General features: G+C 32.5%; 2 protein-coding genes across 2 annotated transcripts; one reads left to right on the top strand and one right to left on the bottom strand.

Annotated features, from left to right (window-relative positions):
- Nucleotides 1-4786: 4786 nt before the first annotated feature.
- On the top strand, nucleotides 4787-10580 carry LOC122609780 (S-adenosyl-L-methionine:benzoic acid/salicylic acid carboxyl methyltransferase 3-like). Its single transcript, XM_043782722.1, has 4 exons — nucleotides 4787-4861; nucleotides 5475-5900; nucleotides 6010-6267; nucleotides 10180-10580. The coding sequence occupies exons 1-4, from the start codon at nucleotides 4787-4789 to the stop codon at nucleotides 10453-10455; spliced, it is 1035 nt and encodes a 344-aa protein (XP_043638657.1). The 3' UTR covers nucleotides 10456-10580.
- A 230-nt stretch (nucleotides 10581-10810) lies between these two features.
- LOC122579793 (pentatricopeptide repeat-containing protein At3g62470, mitochondrial-like) lies at nucleotides 10811-17277 on the bottom strand. The gene is made up of 5 exons (XM_043752028.1): nucleotides 14512-17277; nucleotides 12764-12806; nucleotides 12548-12650; nucleotides 12360-12445; nucleotides 10811-11105 (listed from the first exon to the last, which is right to left on the bottom strand). The coding sequence occupies exon 1, from the start codon at nucleotides 17234-17236 to the stop codon at nucleotides 15410-15412; it is 1827 nt and encodes a 608-aa protein (XP_043607963.1). The 5' UTR covers nucleotides 17237-17277; the 3' UTR covers nucleotides 10811-11105; nucleotides 12360-12445; nucleotides 12548-12650; nucleotides 12764-12806; nucleotides 14512-15409.
- Nucleotides 17278-20164: the final 2887 nt, after the last annotated feature.

The following is a 20164-nucleotide window of genomic DNA, read 5'->3' as shown; positions in this document are numbered from 1 at the left end:
GTGTTTATATTGCAAAGTAATCTCACCATCGACATAGAGGTGTCTTCAGTTAGTACCATCTCTTGAGTTGAGACTTACAATAAATGGCACAGGATACCTAACAAAATGAGAAAAGTTGGAAGGGGGCAAGGTAGAAGTCATGGAAGAGGCAACTGATTGAAGAACGTCAAATTCACAAATCAAACACTAAAAAGGAGATTGTTAGATTATATTATTTGATATTGTTTGATTGGTAACTTATATTTATATATTTCCATTTGGTGATGGGCTTGATGCATGTATGGGAAAAATCCATAAAAAGGTAACATTTTTACACAAAATTCTTAATAAGGGGAACCTATTTAGTTTTCGTCTATTAAAAGGATTCAATTTCTAAAAATTTTGCAATAAAGGAAATATCGTTAATTTTTAACGCCAATCTTCCGTTAAGTGCAACGTCTCTACTCAAGTCGTTAATTTTGTTTACATGGACTTAAAATGGAATCCATAAATGAGTTAATTACGAAAATGTTCGATAATACAAAAACCAATAAACAATACTCCATGTCCATTTATTCAATTTCATTTGGTGGACCTTTGTTTTTGTTGAACGCTGGACACAAACACACACCCGTCCACACACCACAATCTTCTCCGGCGAAACACGAGCTGTCGAAAAAGAACAATTAGAAGAATGAACATAATAGAAACAATGGCCTAAGCTGTTGTACATATATATATAATATAATATAATATAAATATAATATATACATTTTATTATTGATTGAGGAGGTTTTAATTGGGGGGTGCGGTGGGGGGATTAAGTGTTGTGTGTGTTTTTTGTAATGTTTTTGCGGGATAAATGAAAAACGGAAACCACCACCGGAGATTCACATTTGATGGTAAATGGAAACAGCCTAAAATTCAGATACGGTGCTGAAAAACATGGAGAATGCTTAGATCTGGTGGGTAGTTCTTCCTTTTGCTGGAAACCAACGAGATTCACATATGGTGGGTGGTCTTCCCCGTTTTAACTGAAAAGATTGGTGAAAATCTTTCAAAGATGGTTATACTAATCATAGTTTCAATGAAAGAACTTTTTTTTTTTTTTCTTTTTCAGTTTTTAACAAAACTCACAGGCAACATATTTTGTTTTGACGTGATGTAACACTTAACGAAGAGGTTCGTTAAAAACTAACAACATTTTGTATCCTTTTAATATACGAAAACTAAATGGATTCCACTTATTAGGAATTTTGTGTAAAAGGTTACCTTTTTATGAATTTTTCCCGTCATCATTCATCATATTTTGTACTCCCTCCGTCCCATTAAATGTGTCCAGTTTTGAATACTCAAAGTCTATTTTTTATAAGTTTGACCTTAAATATTTTTTATTGGATTATATAATACTTGACAAAAGTTATACCCAATGAAAACACATCTAAACCTCAACCTATTCATATAACTTTCATCAAGTATTATGCAATACAAATTAAAATATATTAGGTTAAAGTTGTAGAAAAAAGACTTTGAAAATTCAAAACTGGACCTTATTAATGGGACAGAGGGGGTAACATTTTGTCACATATTAAGGCTATCTTCAATGGGGTGCCTTTAGGTACCTTTGGATATCCTTTGTCATTGAATCTTGTCCAAAACTAAGGATTTTTTGAAGGATACTTTTACTTAAGGGTGTGCCTTTACTTTTTCTTACTTAATATATTTTTGTTTTTAGTGGAGGTAAAAGGATATGTAAGGATGTTTGTATGTTTGAAGATAAAATTATAAGATTTGAAGGATTTATAAAGATGTATACAAATTTGTAAACATATAATGTGGCAGCTCAAGGACACCTAAAGATGTTCTTAACATTGGTGATAACCTAATTCAATCATTCCATTCCTCCATTTCTCTTCCAAGACACATTACACAAACTTTATACATAATCACAGAATACCATTATTTTATGTGTTTTACATCTTATATATAAATTGGTAATTTGGTAGATTATTATAAATAAAAAGTAATTAAAAATAGCTAAAATAGAAAAAAAAAATAATTTAAAAGGATTGCATATAAAACTTACATGCAAATCTTGTGTATCTATATTATATTTAAGTTTATTCTAATTAAAATAATTTTAACTTTATAAATGGGGGAAAAAATTTAAATAAATGATGAGATTCATCAATGGTGTGCGTTGAAACAAATAAAGTATTTGTAGTAACATATTTTATTTGCATGTTTACAAGATTTTATATATTATGCCAAAGGTAAATTAAACAAATGGGTAATGATTGATCATTTTAACCTTTTTTTTAATAATTCTTTTAATACACTTACTAAATGTAATCCATTAATTTACTCTCCTAATCTCATATTGGTTCATGATCATATTTTTAAAAGGATTTTTAGGAACATAGATTAAGAGAATTAATTATTTTCCGAAATAAATATATCTAATGAGGTATAATCAAGTGATTCATATAATATTTAGTTACCTTATACTAAATGTAATTCATTAATTTACTCTTCTAATCTCATATTTTGGTTTTAAACGGATTTTTAAGAAGATAGGTTAAGAGAATTAATTATTTTTCTAAATAAATATATCTAATGAGGTGTAATCAAGTAATTCATATAGTATTTAATTAAAGGAGATATATTTTAACTAATTATCTAAAATGTGAAGATTAATATTGTCTTTGACCAATAAAGAAATTAAAAGATGTGATCATGTAATCACTTATTAAATATAAATTTTAACTTTTAATTTAAGGGATCTATTTTGACTAATAATTTAAAGTGTGAAAATTAATATTGTCTTTCACCGATTAAGAAATTAAAGATTGTGATCATATAAACATTGATTCGTATAATACTAATATCTAATTGGAGAACCCCCCCCCCCCCCCCTAAATTTTTCCGCCTCTTTTTGTATATACAAGTCATATGTCCATGCAATACGGCGGCGATGATAGTAGTGGGTGGCGGTGGCGACGAGTGACTGATGTGTGAAATCGAGTCTTAAAATTTATAAACATGAATCACCTAGCGACTGACTACAACACACTCACAGGCAGTGAACTCGTTCGTATGCAGTATAGTTAGCTTGGTAAATCCGAGGTCGATCACAAGGACTTAATTAAGCAATTGTTAAAATAAAGTAGTTCAAAAAGAAGGGGTTTTAATGGCTGAATTGCCACTTTGCAAAAGTCAGTAAAATGGTTAGTAATCCCAAATGATTAATCACAAAAGAGAGAGTTTTTGGTTGTAAACAATAATTTAAGAGGCATCCATCTTGATTTCGCTTGACAACATGCTTAGATTGCACATAAATGAAGTTCAAATCCAAATTAAGTTGATTAAATAACCGAGACTCAAACAAAGCACCAACCCTGTACCCGTCAAGTTAATGCATCATTTGACTCTCTTGTTTAAATCAGTTTATTACAAAGACCGGTATCCCGACACATCTTTTATAGCTTCCCTAAAATAACAATTATACCTATCGATTGTACCCAACCGTTAACACATTAATTCCTATTATCATCGAACGATTATCTACCATACCCGTCCTAGACCCAATCGTTTATACCCAAACAATCAAAATGACATATATGAAATCAATAATTACCATTAAAGACACACATATACCACCAATCAATTCAAGATAAATTAAAAAAAAGAAATACGCTAAGATCTCGATATAACGTTAAATAAAATCAACATTGAATTAATAAAAATTGTGCAATCCTTACATATTATCTCACTTCATCAAGATGGATGGTAGAGAGATTAGCCACTCATATTAAATATGAAAGAACAAATCAAAATAGAAGAACTCATCGTTATCGAATACAAATAAATGAAAACGAATAACGGAAATCGTCCAATCGTAATGAAGATCTTCAAAGATAATAAATCTGATGAAAAAATGCCTCAAAGAGCTCCAAAATCAGCTGGGAAGTGAAAGTTAGGGTTTTGGAATGATTAAGCATGCTATATATAGTTTCCAAAATTTTGCCCAGGTTCGGACCCAATTGTGGCGCAACTAGGTAGTTGCGGTGCAATGGGGTGTTAACTTTCTTTAACTGAAGACTTTCGTTGACTGGAGCTTGAAGGCATTGCGGCACAATTAGCTTAGTTGCGGTGCAGCTAAACCTCACTGTTTTTCTGTTGCGGCGCAATGCGTCTTTTTCTAGCTTTGACTTTTGTTGACCAGCTGCTATCTTCATCCAAACACTCTGGAAATTATTCGTTAGCACTTATTTCACCTCAATAATGTCGTTTTCTCCAGGTTTACGCTTGAATGCCTGTCAGTAACCCGAAACACTAAAAAATACTATAAACGCACCAAATGTATACTAAAATGACACATAAAACATGCTAAATCAACTATATTCATTGTGGGAAATGGATGTAAAATACGACATATCAGTGACCGCGGCGATGGTGACGAGTGGTGGGGGCGGCAATGGTGGTGATTGTAGAAGTAATTGATATTAAAGTAGATAGTGTAGTTATTCTAAGGATTGTGAAATTTATGTTATAAATTATTTCATTAGAATATTATAGATATATTATGTAGAAATGTTTAAATTAATGAATAAATCAGAAGATTATTTTAAGTAATTCAATTCCTTAATTAAGATTTAAAAAAAAAAAAAAGTTTGTTGCTTTATTATGTATTATAGATTATAGATACTGCAAATGACATGGAGGGCGTATGTGTTGCCTATAAAATAAGACCATAACTTACATGTAACATGCAGTTCAAACTTGTGGCAAAATGGAATCTAAAGAAATGGACTTGGTTAAATTCTTTCATATGAATGGTGGAGTTGGAGATGCAAGTTATTTAAATAACTCAGGACTTCAGGTATCAAATTGCAAATTGCGATTCATGAATGTTTAAATCCTTAATTGTTACAAGTTTTCGAGTTAGTGATAGTTTAATTACTGTATTTATGAGCATCAACTTTTGGTACAGCATTGACTTTACTTCCCAACTTTTTTTTTCTCCCTATTTTGGTCCTTGTGGCCTAGGCTGATGGTTTCCTGAAATCCCTTACAACTACACATTTCGCTACCATTTGCACTTCGTCGATACATATACTTAATTATATGTAGTTATTCATCAATTATTAGTTGTTAAGGAAAGATGGTTTATTTCCAGTTATGACTCTGAACTCCCATATAATTAATTAACTTACTTTTTGTACATTATGATCAAACTCGATTGATATGTTATTTTGGATATTTACACTACATTATAAAACATTAACAAAAATCTATTTTTTCAATTAAGTTGTTGATAAACCCAAAATAACCACCACCACTACAGATGCCGCATTGCGTGGATATATGTCTAGTTTGTATATAAACTATGTGCAGTTAAGGGGGAAAATTGATCATATAACTTGTTATTTGTATGCATAATTAACAATATGTTTTAATATACAATATATTGATGAATTTTGTCTTTGCGATAGCGAATGGGGATAATGAAAACAAGACGGATAATAGAAGAAGCAATTAGCAACCTGTGTAAGAGCAACATCATCAAGTATCCCAAAACTCTAGTAATGGCTGATCTTGGATGTTCACTGGGACCGAATACACTTCTAGTGGGATCGATGGTGATCGATGAGGTAGCCAAGACTAGCCAAGAAATGGGTCTAAATCCTCCTGAAGTTCAAATCAACTTAAACGATCTCCCAACCAATGATTTTAACACCATTTTTTGTGCACTACATGAACGCGAAAAAAAATTAAACACCGAGAAAATAACTGATGTACACTACAGTCCACCTTCGTGTTATTTCACTGGTGTGCCAGGTTCATATTTTGGCAGGCTTTTTCCAGCCGAATCACTAAATTTCGTCCACTCTTCCTATAGTCTACATTGGTTGTCACAGGTTAGTCTCTCTTCATAAAAACGATTGATCGAATATAACAGTCCATTATTCATTGTCATAATTTGTATGCATAAACCGTACCCTTGTGTTGTAATATTACTTTATGTAGCTTCCTAAACTGAGAGAGATAAATAAAGGGAACGTATACTTGGCAAGTACGACCCCAGAAAGCGTCAGTAAAGCATACTACGAACAATTTCAAGCGGATTTCTTGCAATTTTTGAGGTGTCGTTCGGAGGAGATGATGGTTGGAGGGCGGATGGTTTTAACATTTGCCGGTAGGACGACTGAGGATCCTCGTGGTGAAGAAAGTTATTATTACCTTTGGAGGCCTTTGGCCATGGCTCTTCAGGAAATGGTATCTGAGGTAATCATCCAATATCTGTTTTGTTTTTTTTTTGATAATATATAAAGGTATAAAAATCCGTGAGTAAGATTCAACAGGCGCTATATAAATATTCCCCAATAACTGACCCTAAGCTTTTTCGCACATAGTTGACCAAAAACTCATCTAAGTGATGAGTTGGTTTGTGCATTATAAGTAATACAACAATCTAAATTTTATTTTTCTTAAAAAAGAAGAGTATATGATAACGTTGTAATATACGTATTATGTGACCACCAACGTACTCTTAACAAATAGCCACATGAAAATAGACTAATGTAGATAGAAAAATGAGAATGCTAATTATTGTTCTAGAGTTATCGTTAGCGTACAATAAAGAATTATATCTTTCATGTCAAAAACATACTCTTCAATTTTATAATAAAAGTATAACTGGAAGAAATTTATATAAATTGATTGAGTTTATATAAAAAAATTTATATTAATTAAATTATATCTTTCATGACAAAAACATACTCTTTCAATTTTCATGTCAAAAACATACTCTTCAATTTTATGTCAAAAACATACTTGATGAAATTTATATAAATTGATTGAGTTTTCCATATATACTTTCACTAGATATAAGTTTAATCAAGTATTATATAATATTAAATAATATATATAAGGTCAAAATTATATTAAAAAAAAAAAAGCTTCCAATATTCAAAATGTGAAAAAAAAATGTGATAATATAATGTATGTGTGTGGCTAGGGATAGCAAAAGTACTCGCACATGATGGAGAATCTGGTACCCGAACTCGGTTTGACTAGAAAATTCCCAAGTTGATTGGGTATGGGGATGTAATTTCATCCTTCGATAGGGATGAAGATGGGGATGCGGATAGGGATAGAAAACCATAAATCTCCGACCCAAAAAGGCTATATATATTTAATTAATTACATTAAGTTTTTTTATTTGTTAGAATCATTATAATTCTAAAACTACTTTATTTAAAACTTTTATGTATCACACTTTATTTATCAATTGATTAACATAGCTATTAGTTTGTATATAAAACTATATTCATATTTATAAAAGAAAAGGTCGAACTATATATTCTTTTAGCTATCTTTTTACTTTTATAAATTTATGTTTATTCTAAAAAGAAATCTCCGATCACCAATGGGGATCCCCGATACCCGTCAGGGATGGGGATGAGGATGTAATCTATTTTCCAACAGGGATTTGCAAGTCGAAATCAGGTATGGGGATGGGGATTGAGATTCCCGATGATACCTGCCTCATTGTCATCCCTATGTATGACTAAAAACCAGAAAGCAGCCATTCTTTTAAGGGACGTTTGATTTGCAGAATGTTTTTGAATAAATTGGAATCTCTTCATCGAATTACAATTTTAAGGAATTTGAATTTATAAGTTTTAAAAAGTGTCATATGTTTGGTTGACAGAATTTAATGAAATTCAATTAAAAGACTTTCAGTTAAAAACTTGACAAAAGTTAAAGTTATCCTTTATTAAAACTTGTATTATTTAATCTTAATAATGCATTGTTATACATCTTATGTATAATAATAATAATAATAATAATAATAATAATATAACAACAACTTTATTAATTACCACATGATTAATAGCCCTTATGATTATGAAATGCATCAAAATACCCTCACGTGGTATGCACGTGATGGATTTAACGGCTAAATTTAGCAGAAGTTGTTGTCAGAGACTTCTGGCAATGAAAGTAAAAAATCAAGGGACCATTTGCAATGAAAAAAATGCACATGGGGCAAATGAGAATATGACAAACGACCATTTGTGACATTTTCTCTCTATAATAAATAACAAAAAAACCAATAGTAATAATGTTGTTAATATATATATATATATATATATATATATATATATATATATGTTAATAGTAGATAATAATAACAAAATAATTAAAACAATAAAATAATGCTCTTAGAATCTTTATCTATACTCCCTTATAAAGTAAACTGCGTTCCTCCCTCCTTAATTTTTAAGAACCTGAAATGACGCATTCTCATCCAGCTTCTGTATTCCCTATCTAAATACTATATGGTGAAACAAAAATGTCAATACAAAAGTTTCAAACTTAAAGTTCTCTTTGTTCGTGAAATATTTTTTTTTGTTTGTTATTGTCAAAACATATCATGCACATAAAAGTTCCGATAAAGTATTTGATCTAAAATTAACATTGTCACAACACTTCGAACGTTGTCTATTTTTGCCGCTGCAACGGGCAGACACCCATCTAGTCTACCAATATACTAAACAGGATTGTGTATTTTTTTTTAAATCGACACTTGGCGTATTCCTTGCACGACATGTGTCAATTTTGGTGTAGTTAAAAAAAAAATCTAATTCATAATTACCTAATTGTAATCACATACTAATCTTTCTTTAGATTTAATATAAAAAGAAATTTTAATCGACACTTGACGCATTCCTTGCACGACACGTGTTACTTTAGTGTAACCAAAAAAAATTCTTAATTCATAATTACCTAATTTTAATCAAATAATAATCTTTGGATTTAATATATATATATATATGGTAAATTTCATTTGAAAACTATTCACATATGAACATAGGTAATTATAACTATAACTTGATAGTTCATATGTGAAAGAATATGTTCACACGTACCATTCACATATGAACATCAAATTATTATATAGAAGTTCTCATGGTTCTTACATTCAAATAGTTTTCACATGAACCTTTTCGTGTATATATATATATATAAGTTTTAAGTAAAATAAAACAAGTATTAATGTAAAACAAATAAACAATAGGTTTTTCTACAGTGATAATCACCGTGCATCATAAAAATCATCATACATCAATTACTTCGTGAATCTTCGTGCATCAGTTTAACCATGATCTAAGGGTCAAGATCTTATCTTATTTGTTTTACTTTAATACTTGTTTTACAATATCCAACCCCTATATATATATATATATATATATCTTTATAAATTTTATTATTATTATTATTATTAAACTCATTTCCATATATATGATTTGTAAAAAAAATTAATAATTTTAACAATTAATATATCAATATTGAATACAACTATCTTAAAAGATTAGATATATGTTAAGTTATAAACATTTAATTAAATACATATATGTTACACAATTCAAGGGTTTCATATAATATGTGAAAGGATTTGTATCCAAAGTTAGGTATGTAACAACCATATATAATCTATTCTCTACATGAATACAATTGTATCATCATATATTATATAATCTGTAAATCGTACGGTATTAAGACTAGTATTAAGTAAAAGAGAATTGTTGTGACATCAACATTTTACAAAAATAGCTTATTTTTCATCTTCAATTTTTTCTCAAAACTTAGTTTTTTTTTCTTAATTTACTTATAATGTCATAAATATTTTCCTTTTTTAAAATAAAATTCCGTTACTTTTGTTATTTAAACTATGATAGCAAAATTTTTAAATTATCGACATATTATACGGGTTAGTAAGCTAATTGTATTTATTTGAAACATAAGGTATATTACTATGAGGTTATGATTTCCGTTGGGTTGTCGCAATTTTGGGAATGAAAATACGTTTTTACAAAAATTATAATAATAATAATGATGATGATGATAATAAGTAATGGTGTTTTGGTCAACATACTTGAATTTCGTTGGAATTCAAAATTTTCCTTAAATAGATGGAAGGATTGTTGGAAAACTTTAAATTTAAATTCTTTCAAGTTGCTAGGCCAAACAGTGAATGAATAGAATTAAACTTTCAATTTTATGAATTTCTAAGGAATTCCATCTAACCAAACGGAGCCAATATTACCATTTACTTTTGAAAAAATTTATGAGAACAAAGGCGTCTTCACTTTTAATTAAAGCATTCAATTGTTGTTATTGCAATAATAGGGCCTTGTAGACGAAGTAAAATTGGATTCATTCAACCTTCCTTGGTTTACAGCATCTCCTACTGAGATAATGAAATTGGTGGAGATTGAAGGTTCCTTCACAATCGATCACATCGAGATTTTTGATGTGAACTGGGAGGCTTGGAAAACAAAGAAATACGATAACGATAACGATAATGATGCATCAACCGATGATAATGGTGTAGGACATGCTGTGGCAAAGAGTGTAAGGGCTGGGATTGAGACATTAGTTGCTAATCACTTGGTGAAGCAATAGTCGACGATGTTTTCATGAGATATGCAAAATTTCTAACCGGGCGAAAATCAAAGAAGGAAGGCGAAGTTGTAGTCTCCATAACTGTCTCTTTGATTCGAAAAGGGTAATCTATGTTATAAGCCTAAATAAGAAAGAGCAACTGCTTTGGTGTGGTTATAAATGATATAAAGATGTTCAAAAACAATTAGAAAAATATGAGGTTTCTATAAATATGGTATTATTAATAAAAATCTTGTTGTATACGTGAAGCATATCTCCTTTATAAGAAAGTGATTTTACGTGTAGCGGACTTAGTCCACTGGTTAGGAAGCACAAAAAGAGAACCTTAGCTGCAATGAATTTGATATGCGCAAAATTACAAAAATATAGAAATTCATTCATCATTAACTACACGAGTAGCTCGAGCTCGGCTCGACTCAGATCAAGTCGACGTCAAATAATTTCAAGTCATGGTCATCTAATAATCTATACATCTCGAAAAGGTGAACTACAATGTGAAATAAACATGAACAGAATGGTTGCAAATCTCACCTCATAGAGAGAACACGTGTACCAGCTTTGATCTCATCCATCTCCCATGGCCTAAGAGCATCGGTGCAACGTCATATGTACAATGGTTGCCACCAAACTTTACATAGCTACGAAAAGTTCTGGAAAAAAAAAATGTAACGTAAATAATTAGACGTGGAGAAATAGATTTCTGGAAAGGTAAGAGTTTCAAAAAGGTTTCTGTAGAACCATGGAAGTGAGCCTGTTAAACAAAATTCTTATGGTAATGGCAAAATATATACCATTTGGAATGATTAAACAATATGAAGTCAACAGAATATAAAGACAACTATTACACAATAGCTCATTACCAAGAAACAATGGAAGATAGAACGTTGTTTACTCGACTTTTTTATTCAACACCTTTTAGAATGACCCAAATGACTTATAAGTACCCCATGAATGATACTTGCATCATACATATAAATAGTAGGACCTCAATTCTGGAAGGACAACCATCCAATCATAACGTCATTTACAGTTGAGATTCTAGCTATGCAGATACTCTGCAAAACAAAAAATTTCAGTCGCTAAATTTGATCAAACATAGCCAAGTAGCAACTCAATTAGAGAGTAATTAACAAAAATAACCCAGAAAATCTTAAATAAGTAATGACATTTTTTGAACAGTTATGTAGCAAAAACGACAACATCAAATTATGTGGTTTTATGCAATGCATCCAATTTTATGTCGCCATAGGCCTCATGAGTCATAATGATCAACCCAAAACAATAGATATATATATATATATATATATACTTATATACTTGTATAAAGATATAAAGATGAACCAATTTAACCAAAATATATAAAGCCAGATTTTAAAATTTCACATACAACTTACAAGTATTACGGAAGAAAATATACCATAAAAATGAATGTCATTTCTCTAGAATATGCTATTCAAAAATTGAAAGCAATCAAGATTATCACTTATTTCTTTCAGAATGAACAATCAGGGGCATCAAGCTAACCACGTATGTCAGGATATTCACTGACACAGGGGAAATGATTAGGTTTTCAACCATTATGAAATTTAGATAAATATGAATTCTTGAACATACCGATTTATGTATTAAATCATGAAGTTTCCCAATTGACGAAACCCCCAAATGTTACACATATTCTTTAAATACATCAGTTGGTACACGTCTAAACTCAATATCCAACACATTTGCTGTTACCCAACCCACCCATTTTGGAGCATTTAGTGTATATCCTTCCATTAGTGAATCTGAAATCATGAAGGTTATAACCCATCCATTTCTCTAGTATTTTCGGAAGAGTAAATCTCTTCGACGCATTCCCCTGAAACCAACGGGTCATTAAACGTTCAATAAATATGAATACATACCATGGTAGCGAGTCACGGCAGATGTGTACAATCTCTGTATGACCACCAAGGAGCAACCACTCTCAGTATACAAACAAAAGTCATATCTGCATTTGGAATCTAACTAACAGGTAAATAAAATATACGCAATAGTCTCAGTAATAACAGGGAACAAAAGAATCTCTGAAAGCTTAAATATTAAATCTTACTCTGATCTAAACATGCCAAGTGACATGAAAGTTCTTAAAGCAGCCTCACAAGTTCCCTCAATTACACATACCATCATTTTACCTAGATAATCACTCGACGTCTCTACGAAACAACTCATATAGTTCAGAAATCATAAAAAGTGAATTGATTCAAAATATCCCCTCCCTAAAGTTTTAAAATACCCAAATCATACGAGCAAAAAACCAAGAATTTACCGAATTAACTTTCAAAATAAGTGTTGGTGGTGTGTGACAATCCCTGCAATTAACATCAACCGAGAAATAACAATATATTAAAATAGCCAAACATAAAATTAAAAAGATCAGATTTACAAATATATCTATATCTATAATCTATAATAACTTATAAAAGGGGAACCCTCCCCCAAAATCTCAAAAGATGAATTGATATACCCAAAATACCTATCTCCTTTATTCATTAGTTTAAACATCTGCACCTAATATACCTATAACTCTTAATGAAATATACAACATAAATCCCTCAATCCTTAAAATAACTACACTACCTCCTTTAACATCAACTACTTTTACATTCACCAGCATTCCCGCCCCCATCACCCGTCACCGCCACCGTTGCCGCCATCACCGCTGCCACCTTCGCCGCCACCACCACCCTGCGCCACTACCACCAGCAGCGCCGCATTGCGCGGGCATATGACTCGTATATATATATGGAACAAAAGACGTATTGGTTTCAGTGAAAAGCCAAATAGAGAGTTTTGCGTGTGCCTGCTTTAGTAAGAGCAAGGAAAAAGCTTGAAAAGCATACTTGCTTTAACAACAGAAAGAGGTTCCTTCAGCGGTTAAGCTTTAGGTATACCTTTAATTGGTTATGAATTCAAGAGCTGCAACAATATTGATTTTTAAAGATAACGAATGAACAATGGTTGATTTAAGAAGACGATGAATCAAATGTGGTGGTGGCAGCATTGGTGAGTGAAGAGAGTGATAGCGGCTAAGTGGAGATGTTGATGGTCATAATGTTGGCGATGTGGTAGCTGTAATCTGGCGACCACCGACAGTATGGTGGCTTGGTCGTTCTGATATGGCAACTGCCGGCAGCGTGGTGGACTGGTGGCTGCAATGGTGGTGGGGGGATTTTTAAGAGGTAAGTTTCTTTTTGTGGCGAGAAAGGAGATAAAAAAAATGGTTGGTGGGGTTTACGGGTGTGAGGAGTGGAATATGTTTAGGGGCATTTTTTGGTAGATAGCTGTGTGAAGTTGTAAGGGACGTAGATTGTCGAGGGGTATTTTTGTGTTATTAAGTTCTGAATGTCTTAAAAAAAATTGGTAGTTTGCTTTATAAGGATTATAGATAGTGTTTTCGGATTCGGGAATGGGGATCGGGGATTTACGGTTTCCCGTCCTCACCCCCATCGGGGAATAGGATTACATCCCCATACCCGTCCCCATCCCTGGTCAACTCGGGGATTCCCCTGTCAAATGGGGTTTGGGTATCGGATTCCCCATCAGGTACAAGTATTTTTGCCATCCCTACCTTTAAGCTTGCTAATGATTTGGTTTTCAAAGCCCATGTTTTTTGGTTATCATCTTATTCTAGGGGGCAGCGTGGACAAACTTAAGAATTGTATTCCCTGGGGATACAAAGGAACGGCAATGGAACCCTCATTTTATGCCCGATTATGTCTCAATTTGAGCTTCTGTGCAGCCAGGACAGGCATTGCAGAATTACTAGCTCTTGAGATATCTTAACAGGTAAGAGAATAATATTAAACAGGTTTATATATCTGAAGCACCGTGGCCACACATACTGACACCAAAAGTCCAAAAGAAAAGCAGATAGATGGCGACTGATATGTGTTACTGTTTAATCATGCAGATATAATTTGGAGAGACTCCAAAGGGGATCTGGGGTTTACAACTCAACGCAACGCTAACTTATAAGAAGGCATGAGGCATCTAAGCATATCCGGCTGGTCTTACATTCACATTAGTTGCATTGATGGCAGTGCACCTGTCGCCACCTAGTTGGAAATAATGTGTTGTAATATACTAATACATGTTTATATGACTTAAATAGTTACTCTCAAAGCTCTATCATCTGGATTTGGTGCAGCAATCAATCTTCCTAAGAATCTGAAATCAAGAATGTAGTTGGATAAAAAACGTTCCTTGCAATCAGTCACCCAATTCAGAAGTAAGCTGCAGAACACGGAAGACAACAAAAGAAGTACGATAAATAAAGAAAAAGATACACTGGCATAAAATTAAGAGTGGCTCAGATCTGGGATTGATTCATTGGTTGTTAATCAAGTTGCCAGGGCAATACCCAACAATGTTTTCATGAAGTAAGAAAATGTTTTCATGTATAAAATATCCAGCAAAGAAACTGTAGTTAATGTCATGCAAATATATCTATGATTAGAAATTATATGATAACAAAAAAAGAAGTAACATAAGATGATATTTCAGCTGCCTACAAGGAAATTGACTGATTGGCATAACTCTCGTGTTAACATGCTTTGATTAAATTAAATATTCAAGGGAACTTTTTAGTAATCAAGTGTAACTATTGGTTTAGTACAAACCGGCTTCATAAATATTCATAGATGATCAGGAACTGCTAAAGAAAGAAAAAATAGTCGCAACTGTCAGACTGTAAAACAAAGATACATACAGCATACAAAATGCAAAACATTACAATTTGAAGTCAAAACTTGAAATACTTAACTCATCATTGATGTAAAAATTGCAGGTTGATTCCCCACAATGTGATACGCACATACAGATAACTGACGTACCAATCAACTGGATAGCATACTTAACTCCTAGAGAAACATACACTAAAACAACAATGCACAATAGTGGTTACCCAATTACCTCAGTTTCTAACAAAGTCAAAGCCTTTACGCTTACCCGTTTTCTTCATTGTCTCAGCATACCTGGAAAATATGTCAGAAACCTCGATCTTACCTTCCAATCTCATCTTTTGAGCCAACTCTTCGAGTATATTAGGCTTACCGGCCCTACAAAAATCAGCAGCAAACTTATTGTAATCAAGTTGAGGTGGCTTCATGCCTTTCTCTATCATCTCTTCAAGATATTTACAGGCCTCCAATGATCTTCCCTGCCTGATAAGTCCACCTATAAACACGATATAGGAGTTATCATCTGGACAAACACCTTTTTGGCTCATCTCTTCCCAAACTGCAAGACCCATGTCATAATTTTCGACCCTGAAGAACGATTTCATCATCATGTTATAGGTGTGAATAGTTGGTTCAATGCCACTTTGAATCATCTTCTTGTATAACCTCACCGCATCATCTGGCATTTGTCGATTTGTCATCAATTTAATTAGAGCATTATACATCCTCCCATCAGGCGGGCATCCTTTTTCTTTCATTTCCTTCAACAATCCATAAACTTTATCCATCTGTTTTTGGTTTCCAAACCCCGTAATCAAACATGTGTAAACCGCAGCATCTGGCTTGCATCCAAAATCCAACATGTTCTCATAATACTCGACAGCATCCTTCATTCGTTTTTGCTTACATAAATCCCTAATCATAATCGTATAGCTTCTTTCATTAGGCGTCGGACCTTTAGCTTTCATGACCTCAAACAGCTTAGCCGCATCAGATCTCTTATGCACCTTCAACAACCCATCAAGCATTATGTTATGAGCCACAATATCAGGATTGATTCCTGCATCAATCATCTCATTCCACACCTTCCCCGCCTCCAACAAATTCCCAACGTGACACCAACCATTCAACAACACCGTATACGTTTGTATATTAGGACTAAACCGACCTTTCAACTTCTCAAACAAAATCTGCGCTTCTTTCCCAAGCTTCGCCCTTCCAAGATTATCAAGCAACATATTAATACTATCAACCCCAACTTTAAAATCATACTTCTTCATCAGCTCAAAAACACCAACCGCTTTCCTCCTTTGCTGAGCAGCAGCAAACGCCTTAATACAAATCTGAAACGTCTCAAGTGTCAACAACCCTTTCTCCCCCATTTCACCAACCAATGCTATCATCGTCTCGAACTGCTTAGTCTTCCCAAGTATACCCATCATCACATTATACGTTCTTGAATCATGCTTAAACCCATCTTTTCCCCCGGCCCAACAAAAAAACCTAAAAGCTGGTCGTCTAGCATGTTTAAACCTTTCCAACACATTAACAACCAAATCATGACTTAAATTCACCCCACAATCATCTAAAACTGCTTCCATATTCCGATCCAACGCAAACAATTCTTCGATCACATTACACACCCTTTCAACTTCCTTTCCATCACTTTCATTATCAAAACTTGAAACCCCACAAAACCCTCTTTGAAAAGATTTCATCTTTGAATGTAGATTTACAAAATTACCCCTAGGGTTTGAAACTAACATTTTTTCTTGTAAAGAAGAGAACCAATGGGAGTGTGGCACAACAAATGGAATTTGATTGTTAATATGATTGAGACTATAATCATTAAAAACATGAAACATACTAAACATGGGCATAGAGATACCGTTAGAAAAGACCATTTTCCGTTGAATGGATCCTCGATGGGTTGTCGGCCGGATTTGTTGTCGGTGAACGATGCTGGGTAAGGCGGTAGTGGTGGTCCGGTGTTTGATTTCGCCATTGTTTTTGATGTTAAAAATAGATGAAATTAAATGGTTTCTGGGTTTAGTAGCCATTGTTGAACTCCATGAAAAATTGAAAATTAACGGCGATCGTCTCAGTGTAGAAGGAGAGTTTTAATCGGTTCGGGTTATTTTTTAATCGATTCGGGTTATTAGACAAATTGTTGGGTACTTAGGTGATTTAGGCCCAATGGCCCATAAACAAATTTATAAAAGCACTAGTGCCTAAACCCGTGCGATGCACGGACAACCTAAAATTTCAACGTAAATTGTATAGATCTTTGAGTACGCAACTTCTAAACATATATGTATATATATCATAAAGCAATATGTCACAATTTACTGGAGTTGGAATTAATCCATCGTACTCATGCCAAAATAGTAACAGTAATAACATTTACATGCTCGTATTATTAGATTGAAGATCGGCAGGAAGAAGAAAGTGTAAAGACAATAATGATGATTGTGATTAGAACCAAACTTAATTCATGTGCACATCTTATGTAAAGCAAATACATACTATTGGAGATAGAAAAAACATGTCAAATTTGGTATTAGTGAAGAATATGGTATCTAACTCGAACAGTTGGACACATTTGGTATCAGTGAAGAATGCTTCAGTTGATGGATCTGCTAATGATATCATCTTATGATTTGCAACTTCATCCTCGTTTTTCTCAACAAAATTGCATATAATAAATCAAAATATCATACACGCTCATATCACATATTTCATGTTCAACTATATAAATGACTAACCTTTTTTTTGAAGGCAATGATTTCATCGATATTATTATTCATGAAAATACGGGCAACATTGAAACCATGAGACACAGAGAAATTTCCTGTCAACATACATGTAATGAATTAAAGTAGTATCGAGAAAATCGAAAAACCAATGATATATATTCTAGAAATACCTCTCCATTCCCGCAACTTCGCAAACTGTACAATCATCACATTAACATCAGCCTTGTCATTGGAAATTTTTGCCTTGAAGTCATCCACATATGAATCCTAGAATGTTACCTTCATCTTGTTACCACTACATATTTGCATATTCAAAAAAATTAGTCTAAATATTGAGTTTTGATGGTACATCTACTTTATTGGTGCTTAAATATTGTTTCTTATTATAAGATATAAATTTTGAAGTCCAGAGATGCAAGAAGCAGATTCCATCTCTCATTGTAAAAATGGATGAATTATTTTTCAAACACATATAACTGATTTCGTGTTATCTCATTTATTTGTGTAATTCGACATACTTAACTTCCAACTATTGAGTTGTTAAGACGATTAAGATATAGTTAACTTCCAACTATTTGTGCTTTGCTTTTTAAGATGATAGGTACCCAATCTTCTTTAATTTTTCAGTTACCACTACATATTTACATAATCAAAATAATTACCCTACATATAAAATATTGATGTAGTTATTAAGAAATATAAATCACAACAGTTTCTTACTCAATGTCTTTCAATTACACATCCATCCTCTGATTTGAGGAACCGTTTTTATCACTAATGATCACATCACCATATCCAGAAACTTTACCAATCACATCTGAAATTGAAGATGAACTTAGTTATGCTTCTGTACCATCCACATATAAATTACTAATAAATCGACTGTAAATATACATATATATATAGATATAGATATATAATTAGCAACACATACCAACTGTGGTTTTGTTTTCGACTTTCCCATCTATCATATCAGGGAACGAAACGAACCTAAATCCATGAATGGATCCACAAAACTTCTCAATAACCTTCACAGCAGTCAATTTGTGAAGATTGATTTTGTATGGGTTATCCAAAATCTTGTACGACCCAACATTCTGATGCACGAAGAAGTTACTCATGCATATCGATCCACCTTCCACTAAAAGTTTCTCAAAGGTTGGTATCACATTTTTCCTGGCAAAAGCTTGAATTCATTGACCCTAAAACACAAAGTTGAAACAAACATAAGTAGTTGTACGTTTTATATGTTCATGAAATCATGAATATAAACCATATCATAAATCATGAATAAACCATACATATATCATCTGAAATTAAATTTGATAAGAAATACTAACCACTGCGTCCATTAAGATCATCTCGATGCTGCCGATGTTGTTCACATTGCCATACACAGGTTGTTTCCACAACCTGATGATCCTCACAGTTATGGAACATGGGTTGTGGTTTGTGTGAAGTTCGCGTATCATTACGGGATTTTTGGAAGCCATGATCGGAATTTGATTTGATGTGTGTGTTATTTATTGAGAAGGTGATCGATGGGTTGTTTTTTAAGGCACCAAGATGGACGGTTGTAACTGCCATATAGTTTTAGGATTTAAATTCAAATTCATTATTCAAAATCGAAAAGGAGGGAAAAAGCTGTGGATATGTAACCGCCATTATAACTTAACCATATGAGTAAATCTAATATACACATGCCACATAGGATCTTTAGTTGTAATAATCACTCATAAAGCATGCCATATAGGATAGTTTTAGAAAAACCCAAGTAGGGATTTATATAGTATATAGATTTGCACTATTTTTACTTAAGAATTGTAAATATTTTTAGATTTAAATTAACTCAAAATTTGGACAATTCATATCATATTTAACATTATCAATCAAAAAGGATAATATAGTTATTTAATCATTTTTATAACCTATAATGTAAGGCTCTCTCAAGCTTACATAAGCTTAAATCAAAAACCTATCTTTACATTTTTCCTTCTCTTTCTTTCACTTTCCCTGTCTGTCAACCAAAACAGGATACCACAAGATTATAGAATATAGATATGCAAATATAGAATAACTCCTTAAAAATCTTCCTAACCAAAAGATTATAACATGTGAAATAATAATAAAAAAAAAAGATTAAAAAAAGGAGCTAGTGAACCTACGTGTCATGATTTTGTGGATTTAGAAGGATTTTAGGCTAATCTTTAACAAGATTTAATCACGACATAT

This window comes from Erigeron canadensis, chromosome 8 (genome assembly GCF_010389155.1).
Source record: "Erigeron canadensis isolate Cc75 chromosome 8, C_canadensis_v1, whole genome shotgun sequence".
NCBI lineage: Eukaryota > Viridiplantae > Streptophyta > Magnoliopsida > Asterales > Asteraceae > Erigeron > Erigeron canadensis.
Note: the sequence above shows the minus strand (reverse complement) of the source record. Positions and strands in the feature narration are given on the sequence as shown.